The 26,498-nt window shown below is 35.9% G+C and overlaps 1 protein-coding gene across 4 annotated transcripts in view; it reads left to right on the top strand.

The window, feature by feature from the left end:
• The first annotated feature begins 1,425 nt into the window (after positions 1 to 1,425).
• Positions 1,426 to 26,498, top strand: part of LOC117918740 — a 37,131-nt gene continuing 12,058 nt past the window's right edge. The window contains exons 1-30 of one of the 4 annotated variants that reach the window (XM_034835602.1): positions 1,433 to 1,821; positions 1,890 to 1,974; positions 2,628 to 4,876; positions 5,571 to 5,685; positions 5,841 to 6,695; positions 6,908 to 7,178; positions 7,250 to 7,737; positions 7,924 to 8,050; positions 8,141 to 8,265; positions 8,878 to 9,545; positions 9,692 to 9,809; positions 9,901 to 10,017; positions 11,044 to 11,138; positions 15,919 to 16,070; positions 17,649 to 17,704; positions 17,809 to 18,022; positions 18,507 to 18,926; positions 19,003 to 19,286; positions 19,525 to 19,610; positions 19,696 to 19,782; positions 19,905 to 20,166; positions 20,265 to 20,693; positions 20,814 to 20,910; positions 21,014 to 21,336; positions 22,757 to 22,873; positions 23,027 to 23,194; positions 23,379 to 23,507; positions 23,618 to 23,707; positions 23,837 to 23,943; positions 24,024 to 24,172. In XM_034835602.1, coding sequence (XP_034691493.1) covers positions 1,541 to 1,821; positions 1,890 to 1,974; positions 2,628 to 4,876; positions 5,571 to 5,685; positions 5,841 to 6,695; positions 6,908 to 7,178; positions 7,250 to 7,737; positions 7,924 to 8,050; positions 8,141 to 8,265; positions 8,878 to 9,545; positions 9,692 to 9,809; positions 9,901 to 10,017; positions 11,044 to 11,138; positions 15,919 to 16,070; positions 17,649 to 17,704; positions 17,809 to 18,022; positions 18,507 to 18,926; positions 19,003 to 19,286; positions 19,525 to 19,610; positions 19,696 to 19,782; positions 19,905 to 20,166; positions 20,265 to 20,693; positions 20,814 to 20,910; positions 21,014 to 21,336; positions 22,757 to 22,873; positions 23,027 to 23,194; positions 23,379 to 23,507; positions 23,618 to 23,707; positions 23,837 to 23,943; positions 24,024 to 24,172 — 8,764 coding nt within the window. In that variant the 5' untranslated portion in view covers positions 1,433 to 1,540. Of the gene's footprint in view, positions 1,822 to 1,889; positions 1,975 to 2,627; positions 4,877 to 5,570; positions 5,686 to 5,840; positions 6,696 to 6,907; positions 7,179 to 7,249; positions 7,738 to 7,923; positions 8,051 to 8,140; positions 8,266 to 8,877; positions 9,546 to 9,691; positions 9,810 to 9,900; positions 10,018 to 11,043; positions 11,139 to 15,918; positions 16,071 to 17,648; positions 17,705 to 17,808; positions 18,023 to 18,506; positions 18,927 to 19,002; positions 19,287 to 19,524; positions 19,611 to 19,695; positions 19,783 to 19,904; positions 20,167 to 20,264; positions 20,694 to 20,813; positions 20,911 to 21,013; positions 21,337 to 22,756; positions 22,874 to 23,026; positions 23,195 to 23,378; positions 23,508 to 23,617; positions 23,708 to 23,836; positions 23,944 to 24,023; positions 24,173 to 26,498 lie in introns of those variants that run through there. The other 3 variants (XM_034835603.1, XM_034835604.1, XR_004651932.1) reach the window with 3 other exon arrangements.

The raw sequence follows: 26,498 nt of genomic DNA on the forward strand, positions 1-26,498 counted from the left end.
TCAAGTGCATCTTGAAATCTCAAAGAATTCACGTCCTTCATGCCACTCCTCATCTCTTCTCTTATGATAACTCCACAAAGCTTAGTTACTTGTTGGTCAATTATAAAATTAACTAAGCATGACAAAAAAAAAAGAAAAAAGAAAAAAAAAGAATAGAACAATTGGTCCTTGGTTTTTGGAAACTTTGCTTTAGAAGGGTGCTTGGGGGTGACATATGGTCATCCCTCTTATCAACTGTACAATGGTGGCATTCAATAAGCAGTTATAGTTGTAGAAGTAGCAAAGACATTGTCAAGATTTGGTTTAATTTGGATTGGGCACCATGAATGATTCTTTAGTCATGGTAGCGTGGAGTTGGAGTGGAATGAATGATACAGTTGGTTACATTTTGAAATGTCTCTTTACTTGATAATATCAAATAAAATTATTAAAAAAAATAATTATTTAAAAATTTTAAAAATATTATAAAATTTTGAAATATCATAAAATATTTTCTAATCCTCTTATCATATTTTATATTATATAAATCTCTTCATTTTTTTTTATATTTTTTAATAAAATTGAATAATTTTTTTTGGTTGACATCAACGATAAAATAATTTTTCTTTAAAAACTTAAAAACTAAAAATATAAAAATAAAATATTAACTTTTACTTTGCTAGTAAGGTAAAGTACATTAAATAAAAATATAGATACAGAAAAAGAGAAATACAATTAAAGTCAATATATTTTTTTATTTTTTAAAAGTATTTTAATTTTAATTGTATTTTTTATTTTTAAAATTTTTTATTTTATTATTGTTCAATATCATAAAGATGTTTGTTTTTTGAAAGAAAAAAAAATCCTCAATTAAATCAAGTCTCATGATTAAAAAAATATAACTAAGAAGGAGATTAGGTTTTTTACTATTAAACATCTACTTGTGTACTTATTAATTGATGTTATTGATATAACAAGTAAAAGATTCATATCAGTAAATAATTATTTAATTTATAAAAAATTGTATGTATTTTTAAATAGATAAAAATAAAAATAATTTATAAAATCTAGATTTTTTTATATATATATATTTTAAATTAGTAAGGGTTATTTGATCATGTTTTCTAAGATTTGTATTAAAAGGATAAAAAATAATTTTAAAAAATATAATCAAGTATATGTTTTCCTTTTATTTGAACAATAGGGTGAAAACTATTTTTGCTTAATTTTTAAAATTTTATTCTTTATTTTGTCAAATAATGTTAGAAAAATTTTAAAATAATTTTTTATTTTTAAAAATAAAAAATTGTTTTTAAATCAATCAACACCCTATTTTTCTCGATTGTTTAAGACAACAATAAATATTAAAGTTGTTTTTTTATAATTAAAAATAAAAAGGTAAAATTCGACTCTTCGAGCAGGGTAGTAACGCCAATCTACAGTCGATCAAAAGAAGACATCTTTCCAAATTGAAAAAACCATCCCGAACGCCACTGAACCTTCCAGGTCTTCCATGGCCCAAGAACCACTCCCCTAACACTTGGAATTCTCATCTCCGAAAATGTTTTTTGCCACCGCAATTTCAAAGAAGCTTGTCTCTCTGTTACGGCCATGGCTACAACAAGAACCAGAATTGGAACTCAAGTTGGGGTTTCTTCGCTCCAACGGAATAGCAAAGAACCTCCGTTTCGACACTTCCGTTCTCAATCAGCTTATCGACGACACTCCTGGCCTTTCCTTCAAGGACGTTAGGGTTGATCATTTGAGCTTTCAATTATCGTATTGTTCTTTTCCCGCGTTAACGATCGGCGTTCGTGGTGTTCATGTCACATTATCAGGAGGGTGAGCTACTGAAAATTTGGATTTTATTTTCTTTGTGAATTCGATTGATCTTTTGGATTTTGGTGAAGGGAATTGAAGGAGGAGAGGCGTTTGACACCAAGGGATACGTATTCGGAGGATATGAAGAAGATTCTAGCTCTGATTGATCCGGAGGTGAACGCTTAAAAGCCTGTAGCTCCTTCAAAGTGTTTATACTGTTGTATCTTTATACTGAGATAATCTGTTACGAGTAACTGGTCTTGGTTTATCTAGGTTATGTCTCAACTCATCTCCTGAATAAGAGAGAAGAAATGGTTTTTGTACTACACTAGTGACCTCGAGTAGTAACGTTACATTGATATTCCTCTCCATGCGGGATGAAAATTGATGTAACAAATTGCAACTGATTTTTAAAAAACTTTGCTACATGTTACCTGGTTTGGAACATTTTTATCATAAAAGTTTTAGCGGCAGAAAATAACCTGCTGAAATGAAGTTTTATTGGTAAATTGAATGACTATGGCTGGATCTTTGTACTCTTCAATGCTGTTTTGGTCTTGTTATTGTCAGCAAATCCATCAGTTAAACAATAAACAGTTCATGTGATATCCTGTTGATTTGAGGGTCAGCCTTGGCTTCCTCAACTAGCCCCCCATCAAATGATAAAAGTGTACTTTTTGCAGTATGTCAAGTGATTACTGAATTTGGCCCCATCAACGCTATATTTCTTCTTCTTAGTTCACTTGGATATGCAAAAGCATAGTTGCTTTGTTTTTGTTTGATTTGCAGTTCTAAACCTTTGTTTATGAATCTTTCATGGATTCCAGGGTACTGCTTTGCATGACATGCTTGAAAGGATCTCAGGCACCACACTTTCAAGAAATTCTCTGGCAACTTCTTTTTTGAATGTTATACTAAACCACTGTAGATTAGAGATCCATGACATTCATATGCAAGTGCAGTTTTCCATGTCCACTGATTCCTTTGGGTGTTTGTTTGAGATGAAAGAGCTTAGTATGGAGTCTCAATATCTGAAGCATGGATGTCTTCTTAAAGGACTTGTTGGGGCTCTTTTTGCACCGTTGAAAGAGAGCTGTTTTGTTATTGATGGTAGAGGTTTTGAGATCAGACTGAAGAGGGAAGAACACATCAACTGTGTTTTACCTGCTGTAGATCTGTTTGCTTGTATCAAATTTAAAGATCTTCAACCTGTAGACATCAGTCTTCGAGTCCCACAAGTGAGTTTTTCACTTTCCCCACTTGATCTTCCTATTATATTAGCATTTGACATGCTATTATCCCAAGGATCTAAGCGTGTAAGAAGTGGTCGACAACTATGGAGAATAGCTGCAAGCAGAATTGGTTTTCTAATTTCAGTTCCCAGATTGTCATTACAAAGATTAATCAGTGTTGTTGGTCTGTGGATACGTCATGTAAATACTTATGAGTATTTACTTTCGCAAGTTGGATATTCTGCTGACTGCTTAGTGAAAAGATCTGCTGTCAAGATATCAGAGGACAAAATGTTTTCCAATTCTGTAAAACACAACTGGAATGTTATATCTGAAATTGAGAAGGAGCTGCCTGCTGAGGCTATTGCTCAGGCACGACGAATAGCTCGCTATAGAGCAGCATTGAATGTTCAACATGCTGGAGATGTTTATATTGAACCACTAATCAATAATCGCTTCAAATTCATCTGCAAGATCATTTCACTGCTAAATTTTATTTGGAAACTTATTTTCAGCATATTCCACTTACTTTTACATTTTTTATGTTTGAGGAATCCCTTTTCTGAACATCAAAAAGTTGATGTTAACTTGGGAATTGCATCTGATGGTTCCTGCCCACGGTGTTGCATCAGCCTTAACCTGGGAAAGGTTTCTGTGATTGTTTCCCCAGTTAACGTGGTTTGTCCTCCTGTTAGTGAAAAATTGGAATCAAATATTGGGATCTCTTACTCTGAATTACTTTCATTTTGTATTTCAATTGACATGCTGTTATTAATATACAAAGAAGAAATTTGTGAACACAGTGTGTCATTTTCCTGTGGCCAATTGAAGGTTACATCCTCATCTGCTATGGAAGATCTTGTTGGGGAAAGCAGTTCAAGAAATTCTTTTGGTTCCTTAAAGGGACATCAGAAAGAAAAAATAAATGATTCAAAAACTATTCTGTGGGGTGAGCCTGCACAAATGTTTCTCCTTATGGAAAATAGTACTACTAATCATGCTGAAAGTGCTAGTGTCTCATTTTTAGAAAATCTTTTGGAAGAAATGTCATTGTCTTGGCAAAGAACTAGCTTGAAATTTGAGGGAAGTGAGATCCAGTTTTTGGAAAATCCATGCATCCTCTTGGGGATTAAAAGCTTTTTGATTAGTTCAGGCCTTAGGGATCTAGATCCTGGGTTATGGAGTTGTTGCTTGACAGTGGGAAAGTTGAACTTCTCTTTGGGATATTCATCTATATTATCAGTTGCCCTGCTTTGTAAGCAGATACAACATGCTCTTTGCTGGGCTAAGGATAATGGGAAGTTGAGGGTTATTTCTCATTCACCAGAAACCATTGAAGATCTGCCTGAAACCAATTTGAGTAGTAGATACAAGTTCTATGCTAGAGAAATGAAGACAGCAATTATTGGAATGCTTCCGGAGAAACGTGTTGAACTTGGAGTACTCATTGCCGGTCCTCACATCCAAATGTCACTGAGAAAGGAGGGGTTTAATGGTAGCAATGAAGATATGAATCATGTAGTTGATCAGGATGATTTTGAACTTGCCTTTGATGTGCACAATATTGAACTTGCCCTTTGGCCAATGCCAAATTCTGAATTTGCATCATCTATTGGGCACCTTGGATTGAATGATGTGGAACCACAAAGTCTTAGCTGGAAAGAGCCTCGGATAATTGATACTCCTAAATCAAATGATGAAAACTATAAATCTCAAAGTCGGACTAGTCTTAGTTTTTACCTAAAAATTAATGGTTTAAATGCCTACTGGGAGGCCTCAGACAAAAATCAAGAGAGCAAAATATTTGCATTAAAGCCAATAACCGTGCAGTCATCATCATTCAGGTATGGGTTCTGGTCTTTGGCTTCTCTTTACTTTTCTTCATCTGGAAACTTTGATGTGCATAGTATTTATTGATTTCTGTGACACTTTAGCACATTGAATAGGTTGACAATTTCAACTGATTGAGTTTATTGTCTACCCATGTTATGAACTGTTCCAATCTCCATGCTTATAGATCAGATAGTTTTCTGTAATGAAGTGTGCATTCAGTGAATATTCTTAAACGGAAAATACTGTGGTAATATGTTTAATTTGGATTTAGGAGGAAATGTAAAGGAACTGGTTGAAATTCCAATCAAATCTTTTAATACATGTCAAAACAGGTATTTTTGCTCACAGTTCACCGACAGAACTAAATTCTACTTATCTCAATTCAACTAAATGATGCCTTACTGCTTGCTGAAGTTTTGTTTGTTTCAGTTACTTTTCCTTAATTGAGAAAGATTTTGAATACCATGAGATGGTGGAAACAACCTCTTTTATGTGTGTGTGTTTGTAATCAAGCAACACAGCTGCTTTTCTACGGTACACCATGGATTTGTTTCTTTTTAAATTGAACCATGCCAACTAGATTGCCTTTTTCCCTAGACCTGGAATTTTTTTAAACTTTATTTTATTTTATTTTTGGGGTTTGTTGTCCTTTTCTAGTCTAGTGCAGTCAATAATCATTGAAGCATTCCGCTATATCAATTGCAGGGAGTCTCTCCATTCATTTAGCACAACTTTTGTTGCTTTCTCAGCAGCTTTGCATGGAGTGGCTACAGGATTCACCTTTTTGTTGTCTATGGATGAATTGTATGTTTTCCTTCAGGTGATTCTGTTGTTTTTGTTGTCCTAGATCCAATAAAAGAAGTCTCTTATTTTTTCTTAATTATCTGGTTCATTAAGACTATTCAAGTTACTCACTTGTCATCCTTGTTATTTTATTTTTACCATTCTATAATTAAATAGTTGTCATTTTGACAGGTGGTTGTGAGCTTGTTTTCTTCAATATCACTTGCTTTTACTACCGTTAATTCAATGGATTGTGTACATTGTCAAGAATTTATGAGGCAAGAGGTGATCTTTGCTTCACCTGAGAATGAGGAGAAGTTGGCAGCTATTGCAACAGGGGCATCTTTGATTTCCAAGAGAATTCTATTTGTGGTTAATGGCACTTTCCAGCTTAATTCAGTGGACATAATTCTTCAAGATTCAAGGAAAAGTGATAAAATGGAGGGTTATTTAAAAACTATTAATGGTTTAAGTGCCAAGAACTTGGATGAGGTGCCTGAAGACGGAATTTGGATTTCTGTTCATCAAACATGTTTTGTGATTTCTTGTGAAGAAGGGAAACTGGAAGTTCACACTGATTTATCCCGAATCCAGTCTGTTGTTTTCAGATCTCAGAGTCCAATAGAAACAAGTATTGATCAGTCTGAACTTAGAAATTTGCTGCAACAATCTCTTGATTGCTTATATGAAATATCTCTTTCTAATCTTGCATTTACTTTCTCCTTGGCATCCCTTGAGAATGTTCCATCATCAGGAAGTGTGACCAATGTACTGGATGGTTTTACTTCTGGTGATATTTCCCCTTCAACAATTGCCACTGAAACGTCAAATCTTCATTCTCTTGGTCTTAATCAGGCGTTAGGGTTTGCTTCAATTAACCTAGAACCAGCATCAAGTCATTGGTTACTCATAAATATTTCAGTCAGTGAGATTTTTTTGGTGAGGTCTACGGTGAAGAATGTTCTGGCTGGAGCACATCAAATGAATAAACTTTTGTCATCCCTTTCTGTTGGCGGAGAATTTCAGACAATCTCTTGGGCAGTTCAGGTGTTAATCTTACGGATTAAAATATTTATCTTCTTTATACTTGTTGCATTTCATCTATACTTGTTCATCCAGTCAACCTTGTCAACCCTCTCTTATACATGGTTCTGCTTCCAAATGATCACTTGTTGAATTTAAATCGTGTAACAACTAGCTGCTCCATATTCAAATTCTGAATTCTTCTAATTGGTGTGATGCCTGATGCTTCTGAGCAGGGTGGTTTTGTTTTCCTTGAAACGACAGCAGTGGTGAAGATTTTTCATTGCTTTGCTTCATATGCTTGTTGCATCACGGATCTTTTATCTGTTATGTCATCATCTTTGAAACATATTGAAAAAACTGAACATAGTCCGAATATGGCTAGACTGGATGATCTTTCCATTGAGGAGCATGTCCAATCTCAGCAAGTCAGATGGGCACTGTTTGAAGCTTTTACAATGGGCATTTCTCAAATTTCTATTGTACTTGTGGCTGAAGATGAATCCGGTATGTGCATCACTTCTCTGTTGTACCTTACAATCATGCAAAAGTATTCAAATATTTGATTTCCTATGCAGGTAAATTTCGAGAACTTGTGCTTGAGGCTGACATCCGTTTGGATCTTGAATTAGTGAACATGAGAAAAAAATTCATGCTTGACCTTTCCTCCTTGTCAATCCTTTCTCAAATTCTTTGTGGGAGTGTGAAAAATGAAATTCAAATTCCTCACTTTGCTTCTGGCATATCAAATGATTTGCTATCTCACTCTTTACCTGGAGATCCTACAATAGCATTTCAGCGTAAGGATGGGACTCATCCAGTTCCTGATGGTGCAAGTAGCTCAAGTGATCCTGTTTCCAAAAAGGAAGCTTTGATGCATAATTCTGTATCTGAGGGCTTTCAGTTAAGTTGCCAAAGATATATCTTGAAAAGGTTACGAGCTTTCATTTTAGTTCAGAAGTCAATGCCTGAGACTGAGAATGTTCCTCTACGTTTATATCCAGTTTGGGTTGGCAATGGTTCTGTTTCAGGTTTTGATATGATAATCTCTCTGTCTGAGATACAGGTTAGTAATGTTATAGACTTATAGTTTCTTTATCCATGGTAAATTGAGTCATTATGATGATTTTATGTTTGTAATGCTTTCTCTAATAGAATTAGAACTTAGAAGGATACCCTTACTTGCCTCAGTTTGATTTCTAATTTTAGGGCACCATCTATCACTGTGCTTAATCTGCTTTTATTGCTCTAGATGATTTTGTCTGCTGTTGCATCTTTCTCCGAGATTTCCACCAAAGAGACAATTGACAACTTGAAACAAGAGCACCAATCCAGTAGCCAGGGATTTGACCATAGTTTGGAAGGAACAGTTCCTAATGGTATTTTAATTTTCTAACAACTTTTTCTCTTTGCAAGTTGCTCGAAATTATGGTGGAACTTGAAATAAACATGACTCACCACTTGTATAGGAGCAATTGTTGCAATTCAAGATATCCACCAACACATGTATTTTACGGTTGAAGGTGTAGAAAACAAGTACAGTTTGGTTGGTGCCCTTCATTATTCTCTTGTGGGAGAAAGGGCTCTGTTCAGGGTATGGAATTCCCATCCTTTCACATTTCATTCAATATGTAAGCTTTGCTAAATATTGCTTCCGCAAATTGAAGAATAGTTAACTTGTAAATATGTTCTTGACAAAATGAGGAGCTTTGTATCTGTGGATGCAAAAACAGAGCTGTTTTTTCATCTAAACTACAAGATGTAAAAACTCTTTTTCTAGTAATTTAACAAGTTATGTCTCAGATGCTTAAGTGGGTTCCATGCCAATTATTCTGGGCTTCTATCATATTTTAGGTGTCTAGTATGATAGTGATATTCGATTTACAACAAAGCACATTAACATTACATTATTAAGTTTGTTTCTTCTTCTTTTTGGTTATTTTTTGGCCCTCCATCTTTTAGGGAGGGGAGAGGAGTTGGATACGTGTACATTTTACGCTGTTATTAAGTTCTAAGTAATAACATTGTGTAGAGGTCCACACAGTGGAAGATGTCTAATTTATAGATTTTTATAACTGTAACTAAATGATTCAATCATTTCTTTTGCCCTTCATTTTTCTGGTTTAATTTCACTTTTTCTTTTCCTAGTTTTCAAGATTGCACCATTCTTATATACTCTAAGATCTTCATTTAAACTTATATTTAGGTGAAGTACCATAAACACAGGAGATGGAATTTGCCAGTCTCATGGTTCTCCTTGATATCATTGCATGCTAAGAGTGATTCAGGGGAACCGTTGCGATTGAATTGTCGTCCTGGGTCAGGTTTTGTTGACATCTCCAGCACTAATGACAGTGAGTGGGCACTTTGGAGAACTGTTTCTTATAAGCCTGAAAGTTATGAAGGTGATGCTGACTGGGAGCCTTACAGTCAATTGACCAAAAACACTTTTTACCTTATAAACAAGAAGAATGACTGTGCCGTTGCTTTTGTTGATGGGATTCCGGAGTTCGTTAGGAAGCCTGGAAATCCTTTCAAGTTGAAAGTGTTCCATGATTCTTCTCTAGCTTGTGATGTTGCTGTGCTGGATAACCGCTCTACAGAAACTTCTGGAAGTAATCTGCAACATAACCCATGTGTGGATAAAGAGAGAACCTTTATGCAGACTGAAGATGTCCCTTGCATTGATGTAACTATTGATGAGGTTTCTCTGACTATTGTTCATGAACTTTCAGATACAGATGACAAAGTTCCACTTCTTCGGGGGTGCATCAGTAACATGCAACTTATTGTACAAATTCTGTCTTCTAAGACCAGGGTTATGAGCACATTAAGTGTTATGCTATATTACTTTGAGGCGCAAAGACATTTGTGGTGAGTAATTCTATTGCTCCCCTTCCCCCTCCACCCCCCCTCTTTTTGGATAGGTTATTTCATTGACTTCCTTGCAAATCAATATATAACAATGATATTTTCATTATGTCTTAATGAAGTTTCCCCTTTTGTTTATTGAATGATAGGAGAGAACTTGTTCACCCAGTTGAGATATGCATTTTCTACCGCTCTAGTTTTCAAATTGAGGGTTCAGAAATTGTTTCCCAGAGTGTTCCTATGCATTTCTATTTTAGATGTAAAGAGGTCAGAACCATTATCAAGCAATTTTGTCATTTATCTGTTCCTGCTATAATTTAAAATCTTGTAATTAATCCATATTGTGGTATATTGGTAGGTGGAAATATCTCTAACTGAGGTTTCCTTGGACATACTTCTCTTTGTGATTGGAAAATTGAATTTAGCTGGTCCTTTTTCAGTGAAAACCTCCATGATTCTGGCCCACTGCTGCAAGGTTCTCAACTCTATTCTGTAATTGTTTCATGTAACTTGCCTATGTTTTGTGTTCCTGATTTATCATACATAAGATTTTTATCTTTTTATGAGTAATGAAGATGATTTTTTATTTTTTTATTTCAGTTCAATTCATCATATACCTTGTGAGAGTTGACTTTTTAGATTGTCATAACCTCATGGTTTTCCCATGGTTCATATTCTTTTCTTCCTTATATAAGAAAAATCCCATTACTAGAAAAAAAAAGAAAAGACAAAGTTGGCTGGTTAGCGTAGAAGTTTGATATTTGTACTAGAAAAGAAATACTGAACCAGGATCTGGTAGAAAATTTGGTCTTGAAGCAGAATGACAAAAACAGGATCGAGTTGATTTCATTCACATCCTCTAAGGTTTTGGCAAAATTCACCTAACCCTCGTTGGTTTGAAATTTCATCAAATATCTCACCTATTTTTTTTATTTGTTATTTTCACTTATCTCCCCTTACACTCAAAATAAGGGAGGTATTTGATGAAATTTCAAATCACAGGGGGTCAAATGTATTTAGCCAAATCCTAAGGGGAGGTGAGTGAAGTTAACCTAAACAGGATATGTATGCCTTAACCTATGTTTGCTTTGTTGATTTTGATTTGCTATTGATATTTTTCACCCCATACTATTCAGTACTCTCTCTCTCTCTCTCTCTCTCATCCTCCTGCCCTCAATAACAACACAGACAGGCATGTTCAAGCTCTCTCGTCCTCCCGCCCTCAATCACAACACACAGACGTGTGCAAGCTTCCATTATCTCTTCCCTTGACCCCACTATGCACATGCATGCAAGGTTGTCTTTATGTATAAATTCTCTCTCTCCCCTACCCCATCCTCTCCCCCTCACCACCTAATGCACACACACCGTGCATGCTTGTATGCATATATGGATTATCTCTCCCTTCATACATGTTCCCTTTTCTCTAAATTTCTTGCGACAAATCCAAAATCTGTTTCATCATGATGTATTATAAAATTTTTTATTTTTATGTTGGCAGGTCGAAAACCAATCAGGTTTAAACCTTCTTTTCCGCTATCAGGATGATCAAGGGCTATCAATAGCCAGAAAACAGTCTGCTTCCATTTTCTTGAGGTACCTCCATTCTGACTATGTTAATTATTTCTTCTCATGCATAACATCAAAAGTTGTTATCATCTGATTTTAAAAATTCTGTTCTGCTTTTGCTTTATGTAGTTTAGAAATGTCATGTTTAAACCTAGCTTCATGATGAGAAAGGCAACCAGAATGGTGAGGTGGGACTGGGTTACTGTTGACCCTAGAAACATATTGGATTATGTTATGTGGGAATTGTACTGCAGTCACAGAACAATTACAGTCCCAGTAGTTTAAGGTTTAAAACATGCAAGAAAAAATTATTGGAAAAGGTGAGCTTTGGGTTATATGATAAGCTAGGTCTTGAGCAAGGTGGCAGGTGGTAATGCTGGTTGTTTCCCGTTTATGTAAGTGGAAGCAAAATCTAATTTAGTGAGGAAATTAACCATCTTAGAGGGAAATTTATGGGTTTGTGTGAACTTGATATGTTTTATGAATAGGAACTTCATCCAGGAACTGGTTTGGTTTCATTCATTCATTTTAGAAAGTCTCGTACAATTAAGGCTTATTCCAGCCATGGATTTGAGTAGTTTGTGCATATGAATATGGCCAGGTTTGGGTTGGATTATGCTTGTTTATCCACACCATGAAATCCCAGACTTTGGTCAGTGGCTCTTTACAGATTCCTCTCAGAGGAACAGTCTCCATTCTGAGTGCTTGCCCATCAGAGAGGGCACTAAAGAGATAATTTTCTAACAGCTAGTTATGCGTTTCACATAGGTTTGAGATTTTTTCTCTAACACTCGATTGGAAAAAGGATTAGAGGCAAAGGGAATTAACCAGCAGAAAGAATAGGAATTAGATTCTATTTCCTTATTATTTGGCATCAGGGAGAATCAAGTAAGGAATTGAAAATTTAAGGTAATTTCTTTCTTATGAATGTCCAACCGTTCAGAATACTGGGAATTGAAAATTAACCAATTCCTTTCTTTCCTCCTGAGGCTGTCCTTTTATTGATGCTTATTTTATCACATAGATTTCTTGAAGTTGTACGTTCATAAGTTTTCCAATTTGTTATGTTCAAACAGTTGTCATAAAATGCATTGACAATTGATATGGGTTTTTGAATTACCTGCTTCCAGTTCTCACTTGTCCTCTTGCTGTGTGTACCTTTACTAACATATGCGATTAAAGGTGCTCCGGTGGTGATAACTTACATTCACAAGAAACATAGTGCACAACTGGCCTGCTAGAAACTAATAATTATAAAAGACATAGAATATACCAATGAATAGAATTATTAGATATGTATCTTTTCCCTTTTTTTTTTTTTTTGAGTTTACATTAGAGCAGTACTTTCTTCCATATTCATAATTCCCCTCCACTTACAAATTATACAGCTTTCAGAATACATTTTTGCCATTCTCACACAAAAGAAGGCATATTATATTGACTCACATAAAAGAGTTTCTGATATTTTTTTAAACTATATAGTCTATTTGGCTGATAACATCAGAGGATAACTGGCTTTTCCTCATTTTAGCTATATTCTTATATGAGTATGGCAATTTCATTGGCCGGGCACATACCATGGATGAGAATATCTTTTTTTTTTTTTTGATAAGTGAGCGCATATATATATAACTAGGCAAAAAGCCACAAAGCATACAGGAGGTATACATAGTAGCCTATGCAACAACAAAAACAAAAACAACACTCACCACCCCTTAGGGAACGGCAAGCCATTCCAAAAAACCTAAAAGCGAAGAGGACTCCTCTCCCATATACACCCTAGCCCAACTCCACAAGTTACAAACAAACGAATTCTTTAGCTTCTGAATAGCTAGAGAGCCCCCCTAAAAGCTAATCTATTTCTCTCCTTCCAAACCGTCCAAAAAATACACAACGGAATGGAAGTCCAAATCCTTTTCCTCTTTCTCCCCACAAAAGGGCCCCTCCAACTTACTAACATCTCTTTGACTTTCTCTGAGAACACCCAATTAGCCCCAAACAAGGCCAGGACAATCTCCCAGAGGACTCTTACAACTGTACAGTGTAAAAGAATATGATTTACAGTTTCCTCTTCACAACCACACAAAAAACACCGGTTTGGAAGCTGCCAGCCCCGTCTTTGAAGCTTGTCCAAAGTTAGGACCTTCTCCCAAGAAGCCTCCCAAGCAAAAAAAGCGACTTTGGTTGGGACCTTGTCCACCCAAATGCTCTTTTTCGGGAAGGAATTGACATTGGATCCTGTCAACAATTTGTAAGCATCTTTAATCCGAAAGCGGCCGTGTCCCTCTCCTTTCCATATCACTGTGTCCTCTTCAATAGAGATCCTCAAATCCCTCAACATATGCAACAATTCTTCCAAGGCGTCCATCTCCCAATCATTAGAATTTCTAGAAAGTCTTATGTTCCAACCTCCTTGACCGACGCTCGAGTCCCACATCTCATTTACCGATGCATTCCTTTGGACCGCCAAAGCAAACAACTGAGGAAAAGCTTGGGACAGCACCTCATTGCCGCACCAAAGGTCAGTCCAGAACCTTACCTTGGTCCCCTTACCCACTTTGAATCCTATATTCTCCCAACACCAAAACGACTCCTTCAAGATATCCCTCCAAACCCCCACCCCAAACGTTCCACGGGCCTCCTTTGTTCTCCACCCAAACCCCAACTGGCCATACTTCACCCCAATCACCTTCCTCCAGAAAACGTCTTCCTCAAAGGCAAACCGCCAAATCCATTTCCCCAACAGGGCCTTATTCAAAAGATCAATTTTCCGAATACCTAAACCCCCACACTCCTTTTGTGTGCACACCACCTCCCAATTGATTAGATGGATTTTTCTTTCCGTACTTCCCCCTCCCCAAAGAAAATCCCTCTGAAGTTTTTCAAGTCTTTTTACAACTAGCTTAGGCATACGGAAGAGAGACAATTGGTAGGTAGGCATGCTGGCCAAAGTGCTTTTGATAAGGGTGATCCTCCCGCCCTTTGACAGATATTGTCTTTTCCACAAGGCAAGCCTTCTTCTCATCCTTGCTTCAACCCCATCCCACATAGCCATGGCCTTGTGCTTGGCTCCCAAAGGCAGCCCCAAATAGACAGATGGGAGGGTCCCCACTTTGCACCCTAACTCCACCGCCAACATCTCAATATCATCCACCTCCCCAACCGGGATTACCTCACTTTTAGCAAGGTTTATCCTGAGACCAGAGGCTGCCTCAAACCACATCAAAATCCAGCTTAGGTAGGTAATGTGATCTTGTCTTGCTCCACAAAAAATTATCGTGTCATCAGCAAATAGTAAGTGTGAGACATTTATCGCCATTCCCCCCCTCCCTTGAATGTTACAACCTGAGATGAAGCCCCCATCAACAGCCCTTCTTAGCATAGCACTTAGAACTTCCATACCCAGCACAAAGAGGTAGGGGGAGAGTGGATCTCCTTGGCGTAACCCCCTAGAATTGGGGAAATAGCCAGCTGGAATCCCGTTCACCAGAATAGAGAAACTAGCCGATGAGATACACCACCAAATCCATTTCATCCATCTTTCCCCAAAGCCCATCTTGCGCATGACCTTCATGAGGAAATTCCAATTCATGCTATCATAGGCTTTCTCAATATCCAGCTTACATATCAGCCCTTTCTCTTTGCGTTTAAACCAATAGTCAATCACCTCATTGGCTATGAGCGAGGCATCTAAAATCTGTCTACCCTTCACAAAGGCATTTTGGTCCGGCGAAACCACTTTGTCTAACACCTCCTTGATTCTATTGGCTAGCACTTTGGCCAAAAGCTTATACAAACCTCCAAGCAAACTGATCGGTCTGAAATCCCCCAAGTCCTCAGCCCCCCCTTTCTTAGGAATGAGGACTAGGAAAGTGGAGTTGATGCACTTAGCAAACGATTTTTCTACAAAAAATTCCTGGAAAAACTCCACAATTTCCTCTTTCACAAACCCCCAACAGCATTGCCAAAAGGCCACTGTGAACCCATCCGGGCCTGGGGCCTTATCACCATTCATCCCCATCAAGGCCGCATGAATCTCTTCCTCAGTGAAAGGCTGTTCCAGGCCATCAGCTTCAGCCAGGCTTAACCTTTGAAGCTGCAGCCCTTCAATGTCAGCTTTCCAAGAGTGATCCTCTGTCAACAACTGCTGAAAAGCATGCACAACCCCCTCTCTCACCTCCCTTTCCTCCTCCATCCACCTCCCATTAATTTTAATCTTTTCCATGGAGTTGTTTCTTCTATGAGCATTAGCCATCCGGTGAAAGAATCCCGTATTCTTATCACCTTCCCTCAACCACAACTCCCTAGATAATTGTCTCCAATGCGTTTCTTCCAAGATCACCCATTTTTTAAAAACATCCTTAGCCTCACTTTTCATCTCTGTCTCTCTTTCAGTTAGGCTCCTGTCCCTCTCCACCCTGTCCCAAAATTCTACTTGTTGCAAGGCTAAATTTTTGTTGACTTCCACCCTCCCAAACACCTCCCTGTTCCAGATTTTGATCTTATCCTTCAGAAACTTCAATTTTGTGATGAGAATATCTTTCTGCAACTAATAATTTTCTTAAATGTTTTTCTATAGATAATGCTAGTTTTATTTCTGAAATGAAATAATATTACATGCTATCTCAAAATAATTAATATTAGTTATCCACAATGAACCAAGTTGGTTCCTCTTTGTTTATTATCGGTTACCCAAGGGTCTTGAACTCATGCTAGCACACCAAAATGCATCACATGCAAATGCACTTACACATGTTTTTGTCAAAGTTAAAAGTTAAATTGACCTCAAGGATTATGTGTTTGTAAGGCACTTAGCTTCAGCTGATCAATCTCCAGAGAATGCATCATTTGCTTCAATTCAGCTTTCATGGTTTGGATCTTTCTCAACTTCTCCAATTCATCTTTCTCTTTCCAAAACTCAAGTACTCGCTTGGAGAACTCGTATTGTCTCACTTCAAGGTATACTCGCTTACTGTTCTCTCTATTCAACATTATGGAATCACGTTGCTTAGTAGACAAAGAAGCGAAACTTTAACGAATGAATGCTATTACTGCTAGACAATCACTCTTGGGCACATCATGCATACTATTACTAATAATTCAAAATTTAACTTCACAAAGGCATTATTCCTGATCAAGATAATAATGAATGAGTGCTATTACAGCCAGACAACTACTCTAGGGCACACATGCATACAATTACTAATAATTTGAAATTTAACATCACAAAGGCAGTATTCTTGATCGAAATAATAATTAATCGTTGAAAATTTTAAAGTTGGTCAAAGTACTGAAAATATTACAGAAAAGTTTGAGCCTTATGATTATTCTATTGAAATTACCTTGCTGTCAATGTAGCCATGTGTGGTTGCAAATTATGGACCTTCAGAACCAAGACAATATCACTTGTAAATCTTAAGAATTGAACCATAATTGAATCCTATCTTGTAGTTAACTCTATATGCTATATTGTGACTTGATTTGAACTCTTAAACCAGGTTCTTGTATTTTTGTATTACAGACTCCAATATTGATGCTGTTGTCTTTGTGTTTATGGACTCTATGATATATGTGGCATCTTTGAAATATTGAACATATTCCTTTCTTTTATTTTCTTTTGTTTGAACTTCAATTTAATTGAAATCAGTCCTAAGAAAGCATAGAAAATGACAACAGAAGTTTCATTGGAAAATTCTTGAGGAACTAGAGGACATTCTAGAATATTGTTAGCTATTTTTTATTTTCTTCATAATTTGAAAATTAGAGAGACACTTGCATATGGTAGAATTGAATTTCTATAGATTGATAAGGCATGTGGTAGAAATTTTGGGAGAGAGAATTGAGTTGCTTTTGGGAAACTGGAATGTGAAGAAATGTGGAGAGACAAGATCATTTTTACTATATTAGGCTTCTTCTGTGTGTGGTTGTGCACATATTTCAACTGCACATAAATCAAAGATGTTAAACATGGTACATGGAATGCATTACATAAGATCTCTGTCCAAGGTGGAAGTTCCTCAAACAGGCAACTTCTGGTATTTTATCTGGATTGTGGACTGGAATTTTTAAGAGGTTGTGGCTATAACATTGTGGAGTTTGAAATGAAAATGTGCTTCCACAGGGCTATTGATGGTTAATGTCCTGAGAAATCTATAGAGGATCTTATGTAAGACAAAAGAATAAAATAGATAATTCATTCTTAAATAGAAAGTGTGGCATCCCAGGAACAAGCAATTACATGTTTGACCGATATGGGAATGCTAAAGGGATGAGTATGATAGTTCTTATCTGCTATGAAACAACTAAATGAATCTTTTGAGAAGGGACAATGGGCAGTCTAGGTTCAGTCAATGACCTTAGCTCAAAGTTAGTATGAAACTTCTTGAGTTACTAATCTTCTTAAATTATTTTACCATTGAATCAGTCACCTTATTCTTGTATGCTAGTTTCCCACTTGGTTTTGATTATTTGACAAAAACTAAATAATTGTCTAATTCTACATGGGCTTAACCTTGCTCATTTTTCATCCTTGAACAGATTCGAAAACTTACCCTGGGCCATTCATTGTAGTTGACATTTCAAGAAAAAGTGAGGTATCTGCTTTAATTAGTTCTCTCACAACTGAATTCCATTAGAGGTCTGAAAGAAATATTTGCAACATTGTTATGGATTTTTTTTCCTTTCAAAATATTTGTAGGATGGTCTGTCTGTTGTGGTTTCTCCTTTAATAAGAATACACAATGAAACTACATTCTCTATGGCGCTACGTTTTCAACGGCCTCAACAAGTTGAAACAGAGTTTGCTTCAGTATTGCTTAAGACTGGGGATACAATTGATGATTCCATGGCTGCATTTGATTCTATAAATGTATCTGGTGGGCTGAAGAAGGCATTGTTGTCTTTAAGTGTTGGTATGTGTGGCAATTCAAATTGTATTTTAGAATTAAATCTGAACTTTGTTACATTTTTGTTAGTATTATCTTTAATTCCTTTCCAGGCATTTCTTGTTCTTGTTGTTATCTAATTGGTAACATAAGCATTAACTTATAATTGAATATCTATTTACATGAATGCATGTGTTTCTCTTATCTAAGCATGGATTGGGGTTGGGGTGGTTGTCAGGTTGCTCATTTTTGGAGGTTTGACGTTTTGGGGTGTGTAGCCAAGTTTGCATATCCTGAAGATTGTTTTTCCATTTTGATTACCTTAAGCAATAATGAGAGTTTATCTTCATGAACAAATTCCATTATTCATTACTGCTGGTTCCTCCCCTCTTTTTTTATTTTTTATTTCACACTTTAGTTCTTTGCTTCAAGCAACAATTGCAAGGAAATGTAGGTTTTCCCCCTTGTCCTACTGTTTTTCTTTTCCTGAAATTATGTAATTGATTTGCAGGTAACTTCTTATTTTCTTTTAGACCTGAAATTACAGATGACTTGGGAAGTTCTAAGAGATCAGTTTCAGTGAGCTGGTCAGATGACTTTAAAGGTGGAAAGGCTGTTCGGCTCACTGGGATCTTTGACAAATTAAATTATAAAGTTCGGAAGGCCTTTTCTGTTGAACATGTGAAATGTTCCTTCAGCACTGCACATTGTTCCCTAAAAGCCGAAGGGGCACATATTGGTAACATGCATTTCCTTATTCAGAGCATTGGAAGAAATGTGCCTGTTATGCTTCCTGATAAGTCTGGGGATCCTTCTGAAAATAGGAATTCTCCAGTTGCATTACAGGAACAAAAGGAAATCTTTCTTCTTCCTACTGTTCGAGTTTCCAATTTATTGCAGTCAGAGATACATGTGCTTTTAACGGAAACCGGTAATAACAGAAAACACTCTGGACTAATATTTTTTTGTAATGTAGTGTAATGATTTCACTCATAACATTCATGTAGGTGCAGATCAATATACCAGTATTGGCTCTGACAACATTGGAAACCAGGCAACCATTCTATGCGGATCAACAGTGGATTTATATGCTAATCCTACCATAATATATTTTACTGTTACTATAACTGCATTCAGGTCCAGCTGCAAACCAGTGAACAGTACTGACTGGGTTAAGAAGTTGAATAAGCAGAAAAATGACGTCAATCATTTGGACATTAATTTGAACTTTGGTGGTGGGAAGTATTTTGCTTGCTTAAGATTGTCTCGTGGGCTTAGGGGTGTATTAGAGGTGGTTATCTTACTTGCCATCCTATAGTTCTTGTTTATTCATTACGCAATATACTCTTACTCGTGGTACTACAAGTTTTTTTTTTTTGATAGACAACACTCGTGGTACTACAAGTTCAATTCTAGTCATTATCAAATCCACCGATTATATGAGTTTCCAATGGATGTTTACTAATATTTCAGTTTGTTTAGCAAGCACAATGTCAAGTAGCAATGCTAAAATATGGATCCTCTTGCAGGCTGCTATCTTTACATCATATGTGCTGAAGAATGACACTGATTTTTCCCTCTTTTTGTCTGCCCCAAATCAGAAGTCTTTATCTAGGTAGTTACCAGACCTAGATATATTAGTAGGCATTTTCTGCCCTGCTTTTGTCCTTGTTATCTTTAATACCCTCAAAAATTTGCAGGGATGAAGCTCAGAAATTTGGTTCCAGCATTCCTCCTGAGATAGGATTATTTTTGCCTCCAAAATCAACTGGATCATGGTTCTTAAAGTAAGATATACTCTTTTCAGTGACTATGAATTCATGACCTTTATCTTCACTGCAAAAATAATGCTTGATGGTCTTGGTCTTTCTATCTTGTAATATAAATCTTTTGTACCCTCTCTTGGTAGATCCAACAAAGTCCGCTTCAAATTATTAGAAGGAAAAGCATCAGAGTCATTGTTGGACTTGGATGCTCTATCTGGCCTTACAGAGATAAGCTTCGAAACAGAGCAAGTATCCGGATTTAAGCATGTCACAAAGTTGGGGGTGTCTTTGGGACCATCTTTGAGTAAAGTGGCTGTTCCATCACAAATAGTATCTTTGGTTCCACGATATGTAGTAGTCAATGAATCAGAGGAAGTTATCATTGTCCGTCAATGTCATTTGGAGGTTTTTTCTCAATTTATCAAATGTGAAGTTTCTTTCTCTTTTTTTTGGATGTCTAAATAATATTCTGACTCATCTTCTTGCTAATTTTGCTTGAAAAGGATGATATGGAACATATGATCCATATCAACAGTGGACAGAAAACACCATTGCAGCTACACATGGGATCAAGCAAGAAGAGAGAATATAGTCTCTTTGACAACTTTATCAGAAAGCATAGAAATGCTAATGATGATTCATTAATAATTGTCCAGTTTCAGCTGAAGGACACTGGATTGGGTTGGTCAGGGCCAGTATGTATTGCTTCACTAGGACGTTTTTTCCTGAAATTCAAGCAATCCTTAGATGTTTCAATATTGCACTCAAATCATCTAACACCACAAGACAAAACTTTGAGAGAGTTTGCAATTGTTCATATAGTAGAGGAGGGTTCTACTCTTGTTTTGCACTTCCAAAAACCACCAAAAATTAATCTGCCATATCGGATTGAGAATTGCTTGCATGAAGTGTCAATCACTTACTATCAAAAGGTTGTGTTGTTATTCCTACACACTTAACATTCAATTACTAATTTAGTGGATGAAAATTTGAGAAATTATGTGTCTGTGTATTCTAATCATAATTTTTCTATTATTTTTGGGAATTTTCAGGATTCAGAGGAGCCTGAGACCATTGGATCTGGAAGTAGTGTTGATTATGTTTGGGATGATTCGACTCTTCCACATAAATTAGTTGTCAAAATTGATGGTAATTACTACTCTCTTGTTGTTTTGTTTTGTTTATTCATGGCAATTTATACCTTTACTACCACCAATCAGATGGCAGATTCAGTAGGCTTATGGTTTTGTAGATATTCATGAATTACGTGAAATTAACTTGGACAAGGTGCGAGCATGGAAGCCTTTCTTTAAAAGCTGGCAACATAGAAGGTTTCCATTTCATTTACCATTGGATAATAGGCCAAGTGACCAGAGAAGAACTAATTTTGGTGGATTAAATGGTATTGAGATGATAAAGGTGGGGTATGAAGTATATGCAGATGGTACCACGCGGGTTTTGCGAATCTGTGAATTTCCTGATAATCACAAGGGAGACAAAGAGTTCCAGTCATGTGCAAAGATTCAACTAAGAGTTCCCTGTTTTGCAGTACACTTACTTGAACATGGAAAGCAGGTCAGTCTCAAGTTATATCAATTTGGTTGTCACTGAACACTAGCTATTATTCATTTACTGTTTTGACATCTTCTCATTCATGCTCTCCCCAACCTTTTAAAAGTTTAAAATCTGGCTCTGTAGATGCTGTAAACTGACTTCTGTATCTTTTTTCCTTCAATGAAGTTGGTTACAACCATTAAACAACTTCATTTTTTTCCCTGATAGAAAATGCGTTTTTTTCATCTTCTTTTATTCTTGCTTCTTCTTCTCTTCCTTCCTTTTTGGTCTTTGTTTTTTTGGCGAATGGAACTTAAAGCCTCCCTTTACCCATCCCAATCCATTGCCACATAAGTCAGATTTCAAGGGCACAATCATTGTCGAACTTTTTGCTTGCTCAAAACTTGGTATACATACAGATTTCAAGGGCATTCAGTGTTCCTCTTTTTTTCAACAAGTAGGATAAGCACTAACATTGCTTTGGAATATTCCTATGAAGCTGTTGAATTATGCTATTTACATCAATCTTGGGATGATATGGCATTTGGGTATGTTAATTATGCTAATCTTCCCCACTCTCTAGCTGTTTTGAATTTGACTCTCCAAATAACAGTTTGCCAGGATTCTTTTTTCCCCCTCCCCAACTTCCTTGCGACTTTTGATATCCAACATTGACCATTTCTATGATTTGCGCATGTTGGTATTTATGTTCATTGAAAGGGAAAAATAAAACCCTTTTTATTCTTCATTAATTGTTTCCAATTCATTGATTCTTATCATTTTTGAATTTGAAGGAACCTATGAAAAAAACAAAAATCAGGACATACAAAATTTAAAGTATAATTTTGCATTAAATGGTACATCCTGATTCTTCTCCACTACTTTGGATTTATATTTTTAAAGTTGGAAAATTTTATATTTCTAAGCAATGATAAAATTCAGTTTTCTTAAATGAGAATATTGTACTGCATATGCAACAAACCATAAAAAGTAACAATATTGTTAAAATTTACATATTTATGTGTATAAGTTGTGCATGCATGCTTGTGTATGCTTCTGTCTTGATATTTTGGTAGACATGTCACAGTAACCAGAAATTGATAAATATCTTGGAATGATAATAGAAATTTTTTGAACTTGGTTGAAGTATTTTTCTACATCCTAGCCTAATGCGTCAACAAAAATTTAAATAATGCTGAGAAGATAACAATTAAATTGCAGACTTCTTCACTTAATTGACAAAATCTAGCCTTTAATGGGTGAGAACTAGACCTCCCAATCTGTGGTGTTTTTCTCACATTCTTTTCTCTCCTTTTTTTCCCGAGTTCATTATTTTGATACCATAGTAATTATATGAGAATTTGTAATTGAGCTTACTATAGTTTGATGGAAAATCTTTCTTCACTAATACTCCTTTATCTGATTTTGTGATTGATTGAAGGATGTAGATGCAAGTGAGCCATCAGATTACACAACAGTCATAGTTGTAAAGCTTGAACATATCAATATGGATTCTATGTTCACTAATCAGCATAAATTTAACCAAATCAGGGTACAGGTAATAGTTGTTCTTATGAATGCGTTCTAAAGAGCCATCAATGTCTGCATTTTGTGCTCATAATTTTTCTCAGAGGCATTTATAAAATGCTTGAGGCAGCTCCTTCTATCAATTACTACTTTTGGTAGTAACTTAAATCTGTTATTAATGCAGGCATTGAATGTGGAGCAGAAGTGGGTAGGAGCTCCTTTTGCAGCATTGCTTCGAAGACATCAATCAGAGTATTGTGAAATAAATGATAGCATATTGCGTGTTGTCTTTGTCCTAATTTCGACCAACTCCAATGTTACACAAGTTAAGAATTCATCCATCATTCTGCAGGTAAAGTTATGCAGTATACTATAGCCTCTGAATGTTGTCCAATTTCCTGTTTGCTTATAGAATTTATGCTATTACCAGATGTTTGCTTTTGAGACTATCAAAGGAGAAAACTCTCTTATAATGATATACATCAGGAATAATCTAACAATATGCAGCATTGTCTTTTTGACTTGGTCATTCACAGCCAGTTGATTTGAACCTTGATGAGGAGACATTAATGAGAATTGTTCCATTTTGGAGAACATCCCTCAGTGACTCAAAATCTCAGAGTCGCCAGTTTTATTTTGATCGTTTTGAGATCCACCCAATAAAGGTGAAAAATTTTCAAATGTTTCTAGATGTCTTTGATATCTTGATTGATTTTCTCCTTAGCTATGCTATGTTAATTGCAATTTGACTTATTTTTGGTTTTTTTTTATAAAGATCATAGCAAGCTTTCTTCCAGGGGACTCCTATTCAAGCTATAGCTCAGCCCAGGAGACTGTAAGGTCTTTACTGCATAGTGTGATAAAGGTGTGATTAGGCTCCCTTCCATATTTATCCAGAACTTGATTTTGCTTATACTTTTTGGCATGAATTCATCCCTATACCTTGTTGATTCTTTCCTTTCTCCCCCACCTACCTCTCTTGTTGTATTTCTAGATCCCTGCCATAAAAAATATGGTTGTAGAGCTCAACGGGGTCCTCATTACTCATGCTTTGATAACAATGCGTGAACTGTTTATTAAGTGTGCACAACATTATTCCTGGTAAGCCCATTTATGGTATTCTGTGTGGTGCTTTATTTGGTCATTCAGTCATATTGTAATATGATATGTTCTTTGTCTAGGTATGCTATGAGGGCCATCTATATTGCAAAAGGGAGCCCATTGCTTCCACCATCTTTTGCATCTATTTTTGATGACTCAGCTTCATCTTCTCTAGACGTCTTTTTTGATCCTTCCAGTGGGTCGATCAATCTTCCAGGTCTCACTTTAGGTATAATTCTTTTCTAGACTGCTTTTCCCTTTTTCTTTTAACATGGGTTATTTAAGCTTTATTTTTTAATGACAATTGTTACTGTTAACTATTATTGTTATCATTTTCTTTTCTTTTTTTGTCCCCTCATTTTCATTTCTGCCCATAGACTTATTGTGTGGTAGAAGTATTTGCTTGTAAGATAGCGAGAAGGGAATATTTTTATGCATCTGTAATATTTTTAATATGGATGTTTAACAAAATAACTTTATTGCTTCAAATTAGTAAAGGTAAATATTAATTAAAATTAATGAGGGTAAATATTTCAATTTGATGATTTAGAATAAATTTTAAGTTAATTTTACCAGACAACTTTAGTACTTAAAATAAAAATCAAGTAATAAATTTTAAGTGAACAACTTAAGAATGATTTAACTTAAAGTTAACTTAAGTCATTAAGTAGATTAAATATGTTTTGTCAAATAACTTAATGTTACAACTTAAATTTAAAAATAGCTTTAAGCATTAAGTCAAAATAATTAACCAATTCCAAATCTTAAATTTCTTTTGTCCCATTTTCCCACATTTAAAGTCTCTTTTACAACCATTACTTTGCATCCACAACTCATTTATTATAGTAAATATTTTGTAGCTTTTTTTATATGCATACATCTAAACAACAAGAAACTAGGAGAGAATTGTTTGAGTGAAAAAATGGTATTTCATTGATTATGAGAATGATATACACTACTTGTAGGCCATACAAAGCACTAAAAAAGGAACAAAATAATAAAAAAGGAACTGAATAACTATACAACCAACTTTCCTAATTTACAAAGTTGACTAGGCCTATATTTCAACATAAGATACAACTTGGTAATCCCTAGAGATCAGCAATAAATCTCAGCCGAATATTCTCCTTTCCAACACTCCCTCCTTAAGCTGATTTGAAGATATCTTCCATAGCCAGTTTGCCCATCAATTTCTCACATTGTTTCTTGGACAGTCCCTTTGTAAGAACATCTACAATTTGTTCATCAGTTGGTATATAAGTCATACAAATCTATCCATTCTCTATTTTCTCCCTGATGAAGTGCTTGTTTACCTCAACATGATTGGTTTTGTCTTGAAGAATAGGATTATGTGCTATTGAGATTACTGCTTTGTTATCACAATATGCCTTTATTGGAGACGAACTTGAGACCTTCAGTTCATCTAAGATTCTCTTAATCCACAACACCTCACAAATTCTATGGGCAACTAATCTAAATTCGGCTTTAGCACTACTTCTAGCCACCACATTTTGCTTTTTCCTACTCCAAGTAACAAGGTTTCCTCTAACAAAAGTACAATAGCCAAAGGCTGACCTTCTATTGGTTATACTTCCAACCTAGTCTGCATTTGTATATACTTTAATTTGCAGGTGACCGTGCTTTTAAAACAGTAAGCCCTTCCCCGGTGATCCCTTTTAAGTACCTTAGGATTTTTTACACCGCCTCGAAGTGTTCTGGACCTACTGAGTGCATAAATTGGCTTACCATGCTCACTACAAAAGCTATATTTGGATGGGTATGCGATAAATGAATTAGTCTACCAACCAGCCTTTGAAATTGTTCCCTATACTTCACATCTTCAGGTTTAGCAGATTGGAGCTTCAAATTAGGTTCAATTAATGTCTCTGCTACCTTGCAACCGAGTAGGCCTGTCTCTCCAAGAAGATCCAACACATATTTTCATTGAGAAACACAAATGCCTTTTTTAGACCTGGTAAACTCTATTCCAAGAAAATACTTTAAAGCTCCCAAGTCCTTGATTTCAAAGTCATCAACAAGAACTCTTGAGTGTTTTGAGCTCAACATGATCATCACTTGTTAATATTATACCATCAACATAAATAATCAAAATAACAATATTTCCTTCTTTGAGTGCTTATAGAACATAGTATGATCTATTTGACTTTGTGTATATTTGTGGTCTTTTACGGTTTTCCAAAATCGCTCAAACCATGCTTTGAAAGATTGTTTAAGGCCATTCAGGGATTTTTTAGTCTACACACTTTTCCTTCACCAAGATGTTTTTCAAAGCTCGGTGGTAGGCTTATAAAGACTTCCTCTTCCAAATCTCCGTTTAAGAATGCGTTTTTAACATCTAATTGGAGTAAGGGCCAGTCATGACTAACGACTAAGAATAGCAAGACATGGATTGAATCAATCTTTGTGACTAGAGCAAAAGTCCCCTGGTATCAATACTGTGTGTTTGTGTAAATCCTTTTGCCACTAGATACGCTCTGTACCTTTCTACACTTTTATCAGCTTTACACTTAACTGTAAACAACCATTTGCATCCT

The sequence above is a fragment of the Vitis riparia genome, chromosome 7 (genome assembly GCF_004353265.1).
Source record: "Vitis riparia cultivar Riparia Gloire de Montpellier isolate 1030 chromosome 7, EGFV_Vit.rip_1.0, whole genome shotgun sequence".
Lineage (NCBI taxonomy): Eukaryota > Viridiplantae > Streptophyta > Magnoliopsida > Vitales > Vitaceae > Vitis > Vitis riparia.